At 36.8% G+C, this 15,484-nt stretch overlaps 1 protein-coding gene across 6 annotated transcripts in view; it reads left to right on the top strand.

Annotated features, from left to right (window-relative positions):
• Positions 1-13,046, top strand: part of rhbdl3 (rhomboid, veinlet-like 3 (Drosophila)) — a 54,818-nt gene extending 41,772 nt beyond the window's left edge. For all 6 annotated transcript variants that reach the window (XM_058779763.1, XM_058779762.1, XM_058779765.1 and 3 more), the window contains 3 exons: positions 3,206-3,306; positions 7,123-7,183; positions 10,074-13,046. In XM_058779763.1, coding sequence (XP_058635746.1) covers positions 3,206-3,306; positions 7,123-7,183; positions 10,074-10,345 — 434 coding nt within the window. In that variant the 3' untranslated portion in view covers positions 10,346-13,046. The remainder of the gene's footprint in view (positions 1-3,205; positions 3,307-7,122; positions 7,184-10,073) is intronic.
• The last annotated feature ends 2,438 nt before the right edge of the window (positions 13,047-15,484 follow it).

Raw genomic sequence — 15,484 nt, 5'->3', positions numbered from 1 at the left:
CAGTGGTCCGAAACCTTCTCCATTTAAAGAAGTTAGAAATGGCTGTAAGTGTGTTTCTCAAATGGAAGAGCACATCCATTTTGTGCTGCATATCTAGGCTGCTACGTCATCAAGCTTTGTCAAAGGACATCTCAATTTGAAGGATCCTTAGAAGACAGTCCGCATTTCATGTCCTTTATTCGGCCTGTTTTGAAGGATGCATCTGGTGCATCCTTCAGTCCTTCAATCCTTTGCATAGTTTCCATCCAATTCATGAAAAATTATTTGCTGAAAATAAATCAAGACTTTCATTATATTATGTAAGACAAAAATGCTTTTTGAGATAAATGTTTTCTTTTGTGTTGTAAATGAGTCACATAATGCTAAACTTTGCGTTAGTAAAGCACTAGGAGACCACAGACCTTTGTCATTACCTGTACTTCATTAATACATTGTTAATATAAGAAAAATGTTCTTCTAATTATAATTTGAATAGTATTTTCGTTCTGTAACCAGGCAGGCAGAAACATGTATGACCATGCACACTTACTAGACCATCTCATTCTAGCGTTTGATGCTTAGAAGGACTCTAGTCTTGAAGCATCAGAAGGACTGGTCCAGGAAGGATGCAGCCTTCGCTTTGAGAAATACCCATTATCACTTTCCAGATTTATGTCATTTACTTGTGAAACAAATGAAGTTGAAATTCTAAAAACTCAAAATCAAAATCCTGGAAATTATTCAAATGAGTCGCATGGAAGCAAACATGTTGGTATAACACAATGATTATATAATTATTTCCATGTCCAGCCATGTGCTTTCAGACTTGTGAAGATTAACAAACGGAAAGCTGATTAAAAGCTACAAACACTCTGAGCTTTTCCAACATTAGAAAACCTCACACAACAGTCTGCAACCCCTGCTGAGAGGAAGAGAGAGGGAAAAACAACAAAAAACAAACAAACTGGAGAATGCAAGAAAAACAGAGATGAAGAGGCATGAGGAGTGAAAGTGAGAATGATGCAGAGCAAAGGAGAGAAGAAAGGAGGGGGGAAGTTCACCTGCATTTTCCATCAGCTGTGGGGTTTGTTTTGAAGTGGAAATGTCATTTCATTCTCCCTGATGACATTAGCAGCTAATATCAGTGTGTGTGTGTGTGTGTGTGTGTGTGTGTGTACTCCTGGAGAATCAGCAGCAGATGTCATGAGGGGGGAGTTTAACCCCTGCCCTCACTTTACTGCAGCCCAGACCCAGATCTGGGAAATTAGTCATACATTTTTGGAATATTTTGGAAAAGGCGCAAGTTAGAATGTGAAATGCTAAGGACTGTTTGTAGAGCTTACAGCATATATAAATGGTTATGCAGGTTGATCAATTTTACACACTGCAATACTTTGTCATAAACCTTTGTGAATTATATAGCCAGAGGACTTACCTGGGCTGCGTTTCCCAAAACCATCGTTAGCTAACTATAGTCGTTAATTCCATTGAACTCCATTGGTAATGACGGAACTTGCGACCATTTACTTTTGGGAAACGCACCCCAGGTCTGATCTTTTGTCCTAAACTGAGTGGAATTTGAGAGAAAAGGCTTGATAAATGAAAGGATGGATTAAAATTATGTATTAAAACCTTCCGCTTTTACAAAGAGAAAAGACTGAACCAAGCTAACTGAGTGTAAAGAACGCAATATCTCATATTGAAGTCTTTATTCTCACATTTCATCAAAAAAAATAAAAAATAAAAATACAAGATATAAACAGATTTGAAGCCTAAAATAAAATATAATTCTGCAACAAAAGTGCTTTTATTAAGTAAAAACCTTCATAAACCATTTGGGAAGCATGTCCCATGAATATTCAGATTTATGGTCATTATTTAAATTCCTACATTATTACACTACATTCATTACATTTGTTTCTCCCCAATCATAAATATTTGGTTCATAACTGAGTTACTTGCATGAGGGTGTGTAAATGATGACCATTTTCGTTGAACTAAACTTGTAATATCTGATGGTTCTTCTGCACATTTAAATTGCTTTATTAGCACATGGATATCATATCAGAACATTAAAAAGTTGTAGAGACATATGCATTGCAGCTACAGAAACATGAAAAGGCCAGTTAAAGATGAAATAACCCCATGAAGTGTCACTTAGTCACATCAGTATCCCCTAGTATTTCAGTATCCCCTCTACTAGTATTTCACATTCATCAACAGTGGTGTGTAGGTCTGATCACAATGTGTGTATTCACTGTGTGAATGTGGATGTACATAATTACATTTTTACAAGGCACTGCCATTCTCTGCCTAGAGAAACTTGATATAGTAATTGGAGGTAGCGTGTTTGTTTTCATCTCTACATACAGACGTTACACCTTTTACGTTTTTCACTTCATATTGCTGTTTTCTTTAGTAATATCGAAATAACATGATCAGAATGAGTGCCTAATTGTCACCAGATACAGAACTTTCTTGTTTTTGCATTTGTGTGTGTGTGTGTTTGTGTGTGCGTGTGTGTGTGTGTGTGTGTGTGTGTGTGTGTGTGTGTGTTTTATCTTGCATTATCCCACAAAATAAACATTGTGCAACCTGCATTTTTTAATGAATAATTGTACATAATAAATACAAAATGATAATAAATACATATTTTTAAAAATATATTCTATATACATTTTAAGTGAGTTATATTTGAAAATATTGTAAATATTTTTAAATGAATTCTTCAACTGGATTTTGATAATCTTGTAGATTTGTCATGAGAATCAGTATGAAGCTATCATAAAGTCTCAAGAGTCATGTGTTATGAATAAAATCTTTACAGGGATGCCTTGATACAGTAAATCAAGTTTCAGTTTGTTCTGATTTCATTAAAACACCCACATTAAGGAATAGTTACAATAGTTACAAGTTTACAATTTTGTCATTTTCGTACCCATTCCAACCCCATTATTTTCTTTCTCCTGGGAAACACAAAAAGAGATCTTAGGCAGAATGTCTCATGAACTTACGATAGCTTTTAAGTCATTGTTCATTGCTACTCTTTCCATTTGCCAACTTTTAAATCTCATTTGCTGTCATTAGTTCAAATGTTATTTGGTCAGTGGTTAACAGTGGATTTGTTTCATATGATATTGATTCCAGTTTATAAGAAAGTGAAAATATTGGTGATGCCTGAACATGTTTGTGTCATGTGGATTTTGTCTGCATTTCCTTCCTGCAGGTTCGTTGGCAGTGTCAGTGACGGACATGACAGCACCTGTGGTCGGTTCATCAGGTGGAGTCTACGCACTGGTCTCCGCCCACCTTGCCAACGTCGTCATGGTAAAAAAGAAATGAGTTGATAATTCTTATTATGGCAGTTTGAGCAGTTGTGAAAATGTTTTGTTCTAGAAAATGAATATTGCTCAGCATCAATTTTTGATAATGCTTAGAAACATCAAATAATCTATTAATCACAGTGGTGACACTAAGTGGTACTGTACAGGTGCTGGTCATATAATTAGAATATCATCAAAAGTTGATTTATTTCTCTAATTCCATTCAAAAAGTGAAACTTGTATATTATATTCATTCATTACACACAGACTGATATATTTCAAATGTTTATTTCTTTTAATTTTGATGATTAGAGCTTACAGCTCATGAAAGTCAAAAATCAGTATCTCAAAATATTAGAATATTACTTAAGACCAATACAAAGAAAGGATTTTTAGAAATCTTGGCCAACTGAAAAGTATGAAAATGAAAAGTATGAGCATGTACAGCACTCAATACTTAGTTGGGGCTCCTTTTGCCTGAATTACTGCAGCAATGCGGCGTGGCATGGAGTCGATCAGTCTGTGGCACTGCTCAGGTGTTATGAGAGCCCAGGTTGCTCTGATAGTGGCCTTCAGCTCATCTGCATTGTTGGGTCTGGTGTCTCTCATCTTCCTCTTAACAATACCCCACAGATTCTCTATGGGGTTCAGGTCAGGCGAGTTTGCTGGCCAATCAAGCACAGTAACACTATGGTCATTGAACCAGCTTTTGGTACCTTTGGCAGTGTGGGCAGGTGCCAAGTCCTGCTGGAAAATGAAATCAGCATCTCCATAAAGCTTGTCAACAGAAGGAAGCATGAAGTGCTCTAAAATTTCCTGGTAGATGGCTGCGTTGACTGTGGACTTCAGAAAACACAGTGGACCAACACCAGCAGATGACATGGCAGCCCAAATCATCACAGACTGTGGAAACTTCACACTGGACTTCAAGCAACATGGATTCTGTGCCTCTCCACTCTTCCTTCAGACTCTGGGACCTTGATTTCCAAATGAAATGTAAAATTTACTTTCATCTGAAAAGAGGACTTTGGACCACTGAGCAACAGTCCAGTTCTTTTTCTCCACAATCCAGTTAAGATGCTTCTGACGTTGTCTCTGGTTCAGAAGTGGCTTAGTAGCCCTTTTCCTGAAGACGTCTGAGCATGGTGACTCTTGATGCACTGACTCCAGCTTCAGTTCTCTCCTTGTGAAGCTCTCGCAAGTGTTTGAATCGGCTTTGCTTGACTGTATTCTCAAGCTTGCAGTCATCCCTGTTGCTTGTGCACCTTTTCCTACCCAAATTCTTCCTTCCAGTCAACTTTGCATTTAATATGCTTTGATACAGCACTCTGTAAACAGCCACACCTTTCAGTAATGACCTTCTGTGACTTACCCTCTTTGTGGAGGGTGTCAATGTTCGTCTTCTGGATCATTGCCAAGTCAGCAGTCTTCTCCATTATTGTGGTTTCAAAGAACAAGAGATGCCCAGAATTTATACTGTAGGGATGGTCATTTATTCAAACTCAAATGTAAATATTCTAATATTTTGAGATACTGATTTTTGACTTTCATGAGCTGTAAGGTCTAATCATCAAAATTAAAAGAAATAAACATTTGAAATATATCAGTCTGTGTGTAATGAATGAATATAATATACAAGTTTCACTTTTTGAATGGAATTAGTGAAATAAATCAACTTTTTGATGATATTCTAATTATATGACCAGCACCTGTAGACTTCAATCTTAATTCAACTCCTGTTTAAAATCTCTTTTGGAAAATATCAGGATGCCCTTGACTCAGACTGTCAGGATAAATGATGAGTGTGAAGTTCAGCCTGATGTCTCTTGTCACAAAAAATTACTCAAACTCGAACAATTAACCCTCTCTGTCGTGTATGTGCGTGATTCATCTGCCTCTTTTTGCACTTTTATTTTCAGATACAGATTATCAAATAGCTGAAAGATTGTAAGGTTCGCCTTTTAGTCATGCATATGATATTGAGTACGTTTACATGCACACCAGTAAACTGATAACTCACAAATATCCGCTTATTAAAATAACCAGTTTTCCCCGTTTACATGCACATCAGTAACCTGACATTGCAAGTATGCTGCGTTTACATGACTTAATTAACAAATCAGGTTACTTCCCTGTAGTGACTTCAAAATACAATCATTTGTGTATCTGACTCAGAGTATTCCATACATTGTCAGTTGTGATGTTAAATAAAGCTTTCAACATGTTTTAGGGAAACTTACAGCTCATATATGTGACCCTGGACCACAAAACCAGTCTTAAGTCGCACAGGCATATTTGTAGCAATAACAAACAATACAATGTATGGGTCAAAATGATCCATTTTCCTTTTATGCCAAAAATCATTAAAAGATCATGTTCCATGAAGATATTTTGTAAATGTCCTACTTCAAATATATCAAAACTTAATGTTGATTGGTAATATGAATTGCTAAGAACTTCATTTGGACAACTTTAAAGACGATTTTCTCAATATTGTATTTTTTTTGCACCCTCAGATTCCAGATTTCCAAATAGTTGTATCTCGGCCAAATATTGTACGATCCTAACAAACAATACATCAATTGAAAGCTTATTTATTCAGCTTTCAGATTATTTATAGATCTCAATTTCATAAACTTGACCCTTATGACTGGTTTTGTGGTCCAGAGTCACATATTATCCACTCATGCAGTTTTGACTGAAACACTTATACTTCTGCTGCACGAGATGAGAACACATTTTTAGCTTTTTCTGAGAGATTTTTTCATGAAAGAATCTGCTTTTGTTATAGGCCTATATTTACTTCTTTCTTTACTGCAAAACATTTGCTCTGCCTAGATGCACTTAAATCTGCACTGACATTGCATTCCTTTCACCCATCACACATGCGCACTTTAATAAACCGACAGAAAGCGTTTTATTGTGTTTACATGGCACGCAAAATCGGGGTAAGAGGCAAAAAACTGCCGGTTTATGCTTATGCCATTTATGACCTTACGCCGATAAAAGAAAACGGGTTACGTTTACATGACCATGTGTGTTTTTGGCTTATTAAGCATAATCAGCTTAAGAACGTGCATGTAAACGCACAGGTTGTGTTTGTTTTGATCTCTGCATAAAGACTTTATACTTTTTGTAGTTGTTCTTGTTGCTGTTTTCTTCAGTAGTATCTAAATAACACGGTCAGAACTGATGATATACTGTATAATATTACAATACAATAACTGTCTACTTTGTAGCTCCTCCTCCTCTGTCATTGACCAATCAAAGACCTATGTGCTATTGCCCAAAACTTTGACCTTCTCTCTAAGTGAATGGAGGTGTTTTGTACTGCATAATGACCTGGTCAGAGTCATTAAATATTAACACCGGGACTGTCCACATTCTCTTGAGTCAGATCATGAACCCTCCTGTACTTGCTCAGCATTTCAGATAGAACTATCAGTGTCAGCACTGGTACATGGTATGGACTCAGATTACACATAGACTGTCTACAACAAAAACTGAACTCTCATTAGGTCAAATCAAATCTGATTTAGTTATTATTTATAATACTGCAAGACTAACCTTGAATTAGCTGATGAATCGCAGGTGCTAATGCTGCTCCTGTTGCCAGCTGTGATAGACACAGCATCACTGAAAATGCCAGATCAAATATACATGTCAGTCTGAAGCAACCTTGATAAAATGGGGTACCAAAACCAATTCCCTGGAACAACACCAGAAGAGTATAACAACAATTACTGAAGTGTTTTCTCTCTTAACCACCAATTTTCTTGTCATGTCTTCTAATTTGATGTTTCTCTCCCTCACTTTACAGAACTGGTCAGGGATGAAGTGTCAGTTCAAGCTCTTTCGCATGGCAATGGCTCTGGTGTGCAGTATGTAAACTGTTTTTTTTATGTTATTCATGCTAAAATATAGTCTTTAGTTTATGAGACTGTAAGTCTGTGCTCAAAATATTGAATGACCATGATGTTCTAGGAGGGGATTGACAATATACAGTGGGGCAAAAAAGTATTTAGTCAGCCACCAATTGTGCAAGTTCTCCCACTTAAAAAGATGAGAGAGGCCTGTAATTTTCATCATAGGTATACCTCAACTATGAGAGACAAAATGAGAAAAAAGAAATCCAGAAAATCACATTGTAGGATTTTTAAAGAATTAATTGGTAAATTCATCTGTAAAATAAGTATTTGGTCACCTACAAACAAGCAAGATTTCTGGCTCTCACAGACCTGTAACTTCTTCTTTAAGAGGCTCCTCTGTCCTCCACTCATTACCTGTATTAATGGCATCTGTTTGAACTCGTTATCAGTATAAAAGACACCTGTCCACAACCTCAAACAGTCCAACTCCAAACTCCACCATGGCCAAGACCAAAGAGCTGTCAAAGGACACCAGAAACAAAACTGTAGACCTGCACCAGGCTGGGAAGACTGAATCTGCAATAGGTAAGCAGCTTGGTGTGAAGAAATCAACTGTGGGAGCAATTATTAGAAAATGGAAGACATAAAAGACCACTGATAATCTCCCTCGATCTGGGGCTCCACGCAAGATCTCACCCCGTGGGGTCAAAATGATCACAAGAACTGTGAGCAAAAACCTGCAGAGAGCTGGGACCAAAGTAACGATGGCTACCATCAGTAACAGGGACTCAAATCCTGCAGCGCCAGACGTGTCTCCCTGCTTAAGCCAGTACATGTCCGGGCCCGTCTGAAGTTTGCTAGAGAGCATTTGGATGATCCAGAAGAGGATTGGGAGAATGTCATATGGTCAGATGAAACCAAAATAGAACTTTTTGGTAAAAATTCAACTTGTCGTGTTTGGAGGAGAAAGAATGCTGAGTTGCATCCAAAGAACACCATACCTACTGTGAAGCATGGGGGTGGAAACATCATGCTTTGGGGCTGTTTTTCTGCAAAGGGACCAAGACGACTGATCCGTGTAAACGAAAGAATGAATGGGGCCATGTATCGTGAGATTTTGAGTGAAAACCTCCTTCCATCAGCAAGGGCATTGAAGATGAAACGTGGCTGGGTCTTTCAGCATGACAATGATCCCAAACACACCGCCCGGGCAACAAAGGAGTGGCTTCATAAGAAGTATTTCAAGGTCCTGGAGTGGCCTAGCCAGTCTCCAGATCTCAACCCCATCGAAAATCTTTGGAGTCCGTGTTGCCCAGCGACAGCCCCAAAACATTACTGCTCTAGAGATCTGCATGGAGGAATGGGCCAAAATACCAGCAACAGTGTGTGAAAACCTTGTGAAGACTTACAGAAAACGTTTGACCTCTGTCATTGCCAACAAAGGGTATATAACAAAGTATTGAGATTAAATTTTGTTATTGACCAAATACTTATTTTCCACCATAATTTGCAAATAAATTCTTTTAAAATCCTACAATGTGATTTTCTGGATTTTTTTTTTTTCTCATTTTGTCTCTCATAGTTGAGGTATACCTATGATGAAAATTACAGGCCTCTCTCATCTTTTTAAGTGGGAGAACTTGCACAATTGGTGGCTGACTAAATACTTTTTTGCCCCACTGTATCTATACCATATTGGTTATCAGCTGATTTTAGAAATTTGTTTTTAATTTATTGGATATTTATTTGTGCATTCTCATTTCCTTACCGTTTAAAAAAAAAAAAAAAAATAGATATGATGTTGTAAATGTCAAAAATGTATTTTATTTTGCAGTTATAATTATATTATACTGTATATAATTAATTATATTTTGCAGTGCTTAACTTTAAATTCAACAAGAAACACTGAATTTTAAATTACTTGTCAGGGTTTGTAGTTCACATGCACAACACGGAATAAATTATAGACACTTTACTTAACCAGGAGAATCAACACCACAAACTGCACAAAATCACAGACAACACTGATCAATGAACAGAAAGAACTGAGGGCTTAAATACACAGAGGGAACAATCAGTGGAACAGGGAACAGGTGTGAAGTTCAAACAGAAGCCATTGGAATATGGGAACCACATGAACACTAGAACAAAACCAAAACAGAACATACTCATGATAATAGTCCAGTTCTTCCAGAACTAGGAGGATATGTACAGAATTGTTCTAATCAATGAAACTGCATTAAGTAATTTTTCTCCCCACAATTTTATTGTACATATCATAAGGTGGTTCACAAGATAAGATCACGAGCTGAATGCTACTCACTTTTTTTGGAATACAGTATAAATAATTATGAATGAATGATGCATTTATATAGCGCTTTATTGTGTATTGCCAGGACACCGGGGTTATACCCCTACTCTTTACAATAAGTGTCATGTGATTTTTAATGACCACAGAGAGTCAGGACCTCGGTTTAACGTCTCATCCGAAAGACGGTGCTTTTTGACAGTATAGTGTCCCCGTCACTATAATGGGGCATTAGGACCCACACAGACCACAGGGTGAGCACCCCCTGCTGGCCTCACTAACACCTCTTCCAACAGCAACCTAGTTTTCCCAGGAGGTCTCCCATCCAGGTACTGACCAGGATCAGCCCTGCTTAGCTTCGTGGGTCTTGGTCTGCAGGGTGATATGGCTGCAGGGTGATATGACTATAGTAATTATAGTTACTAAATACCTGTGAATAGAACATCTCTACAATGACACAGATACATTTTGCATCCATTGTCAGTATTAGTCCAAGAAACAAAAATATAAACAAAAGCAAAACATAAAAATTGACTTTTCTGCAATGAAATGTGTAATATATGTAAACCCTCACATCGCTTTCTGTATCTACAGTGAGTGTGGAGTTTGGTCGTGCCGTCTGGCTTCGATTCTATCCCCCAGCCTTCCCACCATGCCCTAATCCCAGCTTTGTGGCCCATCTGGGGGGTGTGGCAGTGGGCCTCACCCTTGGCGTTGTGGTTCTTCAGAACTATGAACAGCGTTTGCAGGAACAGTCCTTGTTCTGGATCTTCTTCAGTGTCTACACACTCTTTATCCTCTGTGGAATCTTCTGGAACATTTTTGCTTACAGTCTCTTGGATGTCAAGTTACCCCCACCTCCATGAATCCCAGAGTGTGTGTTTGTGTGTGCGAAATGACAGGCAATATAATTTAACAGTTGTAAAGGTCATAAATGAGAAACAAATGCTAAGTACCTTACTGCAGTCCTCCTGCAATTTTGCAGTTTGTGTTAGTGCCTAAACCATGCCAAGTCATCAAAGCAGCTAAAACAGCAGATTCCGATTTTTAAGCAATGTTGAATGTAAATTTGCAGGAGAAGCCCAAAGGTTGATGCTTTTTACAGCTACATACTTTGTGCCAGCCATCGAGGGCTATCAGCGATAGCACAAGTGTTCATTTCAAAATAAAACTGGGGTTTAGTAGCTGCTGCTGGCTTGTTAGCTTTTCAAGGTGCCAGGTAAAATCGTTTTCACTTGTTGAAGGAATGAATATATTCCTTTAAAGCACAGAATCTGAGGTTGCATGAGGAAAGACAAATATCAGTATTTTATGAGGACATTTTAGTAAGTGTTCTATATTTTTATAAACAACTAAAGATAAGTACATGAGGTAGTATGAGAGCACTGTTACAGCTCATTGTGTGTGAAGGACCTTTAAAAGATATTTAAGAGTTACCGAAGTAGCAAGGGAACAGCTAGATTAACTTCTCTATATCTTTCAAACAATGTCTTATTTTCTGATAAATGTTTCAATGTTAAAAGGTCGGTTTAAAATAACTGCAATCCCTTACCATTCTCAGTGGCGGTCTGCAACAGAATTCCCCGTTTTTTAAAATGTAAATTAATATTAATCTAATTAATAAAGGATTATATTATATTATTTTACTGATAATCATGTGGACCACAAAACCAGTCTTAAGTCGCACAGGTATATTTGTAGCAATAGCCAACAATACATTGTATGGGTAAAAATGATCCATTTTTCTTTTATGCCAAAAATCATTAGGATATTAAGTAAAGATATTTTGTAAATTTCCTTCAATAAATATACCAAAACTTAATTTTTGATTACTAATATGCATCGCTAAAGACTTTATTTGGACAACTTTAAAGGTGATTTCCTCAATATTTAGATTTTTTTTGCACCCTCAGATTCCAAATTATCAAATAGTTGTATCTCAGCCAAATATTGTCCTATCCTAACAAACCTTATCAATAGAAAGCTTATTCATTCAGATTTCAGATGATATATAAATCTCAGTTTCAAAAAATTGACCCTTATGATTGGTTTTGTGGTCCAAGGTCACATATATAAAAACATTAGTAATTGGGCTAACTCGATAATTAATGACAACTTATAATCTTTTTGATTGGAGTTTGGACTTTCATTTTTAGGTTGTGTTTGAAAGTCTGTAACCTATGGCTTTAAGCACAGCTTTCATGATGTACTAAAATAATACTGTAAGCTAATTAACTTTAATAGTTACCTCATTTATGCCAAAGGAAGTCAAATTAATTAATTTTTTCTCCCTTTTTCTCAGCTACATTGCATTATTTGAATATCCGTTCTATCAATTTACTAATCAGTAGAGCATTCACACTGAGACACTGGTATTCATTTAGTCACTGAAGCTCCTCTGACAGACCAACACTGTTCATTTTTTTTGTTGTTGTTGTTGTTGTTGTTGTTGTTGCTATCAAGAAATGTGATTGGAAGTACCACATATTGCACACTTGATTAGATTTATTGAATCATATTTGTTTGTATATTTGAATCATGTGTTAGTGGAATGGACAGCACTACCGAGGAGTCATCAGAACTCAGTTTCAAATCATTGATCAGCTGAATAATAACAAAAAACAAGTAATTTACTTCTATACATGCTACAAATAACTAAACTGATCTGTTCTGCTGTTTAATATATAATATGTATTGCAGTAGTTTTTGAATGAATTGTGATTGTGTGACATCTACTGTACCTCAAATACTGTAAGTGGTCTATGTTATGAATTTCTATTGGTGCTGTAGTTTTGGACAGGTTGCTGAATGTCTGTGCCTCTAGTAACTGGTTAGCTCCTCTCAATTCTGTGCACAGTCATTCTTTACAGCAAAACTGATCCTGGTACAGCTTTGTGTGTACTTTTGAGTATCTTCTGCCTGTAGTGTGTGTGTGTGTGTGTTTACGCGTTTTTGTGACAAATGAGGACATAAATTTATATAATGACATGGGTATGACATAGGTATTACAAGGAGAAGGTGATTTATGAGGACATTTCCCCATATCGCCATTTTTCAAAAGGCTTATAAATCATACAGAATGAGTTTTTAAAGTAAAAATGCAGAAAGGTTCCTATAAGGGGTATGGTTGGTGTAAAGCGATAAAAAGTATAAAAATCATTACACCTATGGAATGTCCCCACAACTCACAAAAACAAATGTGTGTATGTGTGTGTTGCCACTGATTCTCGAACTAAGAGGAAAAAAGGAAACTCTAAATAAAGTCCACAACTTCTGAAAATTATTGAATTCAGTACTTCAGTCCCAGTTTATACTAGTACTCTGAGAACAACTGGATCTGCTTTAACAGTGTGTTCAAGCTACTTTTGAAGTGCCAGTATACTTTTTGTTTTGCATTGTGCTGACTTGACTGTATCAAAATGTAATGCTGGGATGAAAGTAACCTGGGATTGTGTGTAAAGGGCTATGGCACTGGAAATAATGAGTTCACCAAGTATATTTTAACATGCACCTATTTTGTAGATTTGATATGTAAATATAGAGTGCATTAAAAATCTGTGATTGGAAATGGCATTTTCTGTACTTTCATTGTGAATGAAGACAGTGGTTCTGTTATATAAACCCTGAAGCTTGTGATAAATTTCTTTATTATTTTAGCCAAATTTGGGTAAGATAATCTTAAAACCATTGCTCAAAAGTTAATAAATGACTCTTGATACAGAACCATTTACACTGATAACACTGAGCACTGAGGACACTAAGTGAGGCCGTATTTTGCTATTTAGGAAATGAACCAATTCAATTTTGCTTCAGTGTAGTTATGCATCAACAAATGTCATAAAATCTAACACAATCTTGTTCAACCAATACCAATTATTTCAAAGGAAAAAAATCTCTTTACATACACCAATATACAAATCCAATGACTGTCAGATTGTTTGCCTGATATTAATACTCTCTGGTTTGAATTCCACGCATCACATATGAATCTATGTACACATGAATCTATGCTTTTGTAATCAATTAAAGTTGTAATTCTAAACTAGATGGATAACAGGATGTGACATTATCGAGGTCTGATTTGGTTCCGTTTTATTTAGTGAATTCACCGACTTGATTAACTTGCCCTCAAAGCAGTAGTGAATCTAGAACATAAATGCAATCGTGCACTAAATATTACATTTATGCATTAAAACTGAACTAATATTCAGAACAAAATTATGTTGTCATGGAAATGTTTCAACATTTTTCTAGTTTTACAAATAGAATGGGACTCACCCTTTTTTTTTTTTTTTTTTTTACCATAAATTATGTTCCAATTCATAGTTTTTACCTCCAAAGCCCATAGATTTTACAGTATTTTACAGTACAATTACATATTATACAATGTTAATCCATTTACAGTTATTCACCGTAAAATTTATAATTAATTCAATCTCAGGGCCAACACACACATTCATACTCACATCTATGGTTTTGTGTTCTATTCACACCTATCATGTACAGTATCTCACAGAAGTGAGTACACCCCTCACATTTTTGTAAATATTTTATGATATCTTTTCATGTGACAACACTGAAGAAATGACACTTTGCTACAATGTAAAGTAGTGAGTGTACAGCTTGTATAACAGTGTAAATTTGCTGTCCCCTCAAAATAACTCAACACACAGCCATTAATGTCTAAACCGCTGGCCACAAAAGTGAGTACACCCCTAAGTGATAATGTCCAAATTGGGCCCAATTAGCCATTTTCTCTCCCCGGTGTCATGTGACTCATTAGTGTTACAAGGTCTCAGGTGTGAATGGGGAGCAGGTGTGTTAAATTTGGTGTTATCGCTCTCACTCTCTCTAAGAAGATTGCCAAGACCCTGAAACTGAGCTGAAGCATGGTGGCCAAGATCATACAGTGGTTTAACAGGACAGGTTCCACTCAGAACAGGCCTCACCATGTTCGACCAAAGAAGTTGAGTGCACGTGCTCAGCGTCATATCCAGAGGTTGTGTTTGGGAAATAGATGTATGAGTGCTGCCAGCATTGCTGCAGAGGTTGAAGGGGTGGGGGGTCAGCCTGATAACAATCACTGCCTTGCTAAAAAAGCTGAGGGTAAAGGTGATGGACTGGCCAAGCATGTCTCCAGACCTAAACCCTATTGAACATCTGTGGGGCATCCTCAAACAGAAGGTGGAGGAGCGCAAGCTCTCTAACATCCACCAGCTCCATGATGTCGTTATGGAGGAGTGGAAGAGGACTCCAGTGGCAACCTGTGAAGCTCTGGTGAACTCCATGCCCAAGAGGCTTAAGGCAGTGCTGGAAAATAATGGTGGCCACACAAAATATTGACACTTTGGGCCCAATTTGGACATTTTCACTTAGGGGTGTACTCACTTTTGTGGCCAGCGGTTTAGACATTAACCCATTTGTGCCCAAATTTTTCTGAATGGTTTCATGCATATAGTCGTGTTAATAGTGTCCTATGTGGTTTTTTTTTCTTGAAAATCATATTTGAATGTGCAGCAACTATAGTTGCCGGTGGGCAAATATGTTGTATGCACCCCTTCAATGTTAAATTTGAATAGGAGGAGAAAGTTTGGCTTCTAACTCAAAATAACTGCTTTCAACAGATTAATCTTTATTCATGAACAAATTTATTATGTATAAAAGTCGAAGAACATTCGATGCAAACCCAAAAAAGCTGCATCTAGTTTATAATCTCTTGAATATGAATATACAACAAACAACAAATCCATGTGTCAAGTGGTGGAATAAAGTGTATAAAGTGGTGGAACATAGTGCAGAACAAATTGCAGCCATTACGTTGCCCCAACAGGGCATTGTGTATCAAAAATTTAAATGAAAATAAATATATAAAAATACATAAATATGTACAGTGCCCTCCAATAATATTGGCACCCTTGGTAAATATAAGCAAAGGCGGCTGTGAAAATAAATCTGCATTGTTTATTCTTTTGATCTTTCATTCAAAAAATTCACAAAATTCTAAC

This window comes from Onychostoma macrolepis, chromosome 06 (assembly GCF_012432095.1).
Source record: "Onychostoma macrolepis isolate SWU-2019 chromosome 06, ASM1243209v1, whole genome shotgun sequence".
NCBI lineage: Eukaryota > Metazoa > Chordata > Actinopteri > Cypriniformes > Cyprinidae > Onychostoma > Onychostoma macrolepis.
Note: the sequence above shows the minus strand (reverse complement) of the source record. Positions and strands in the feature narration are given on the sequence as shown.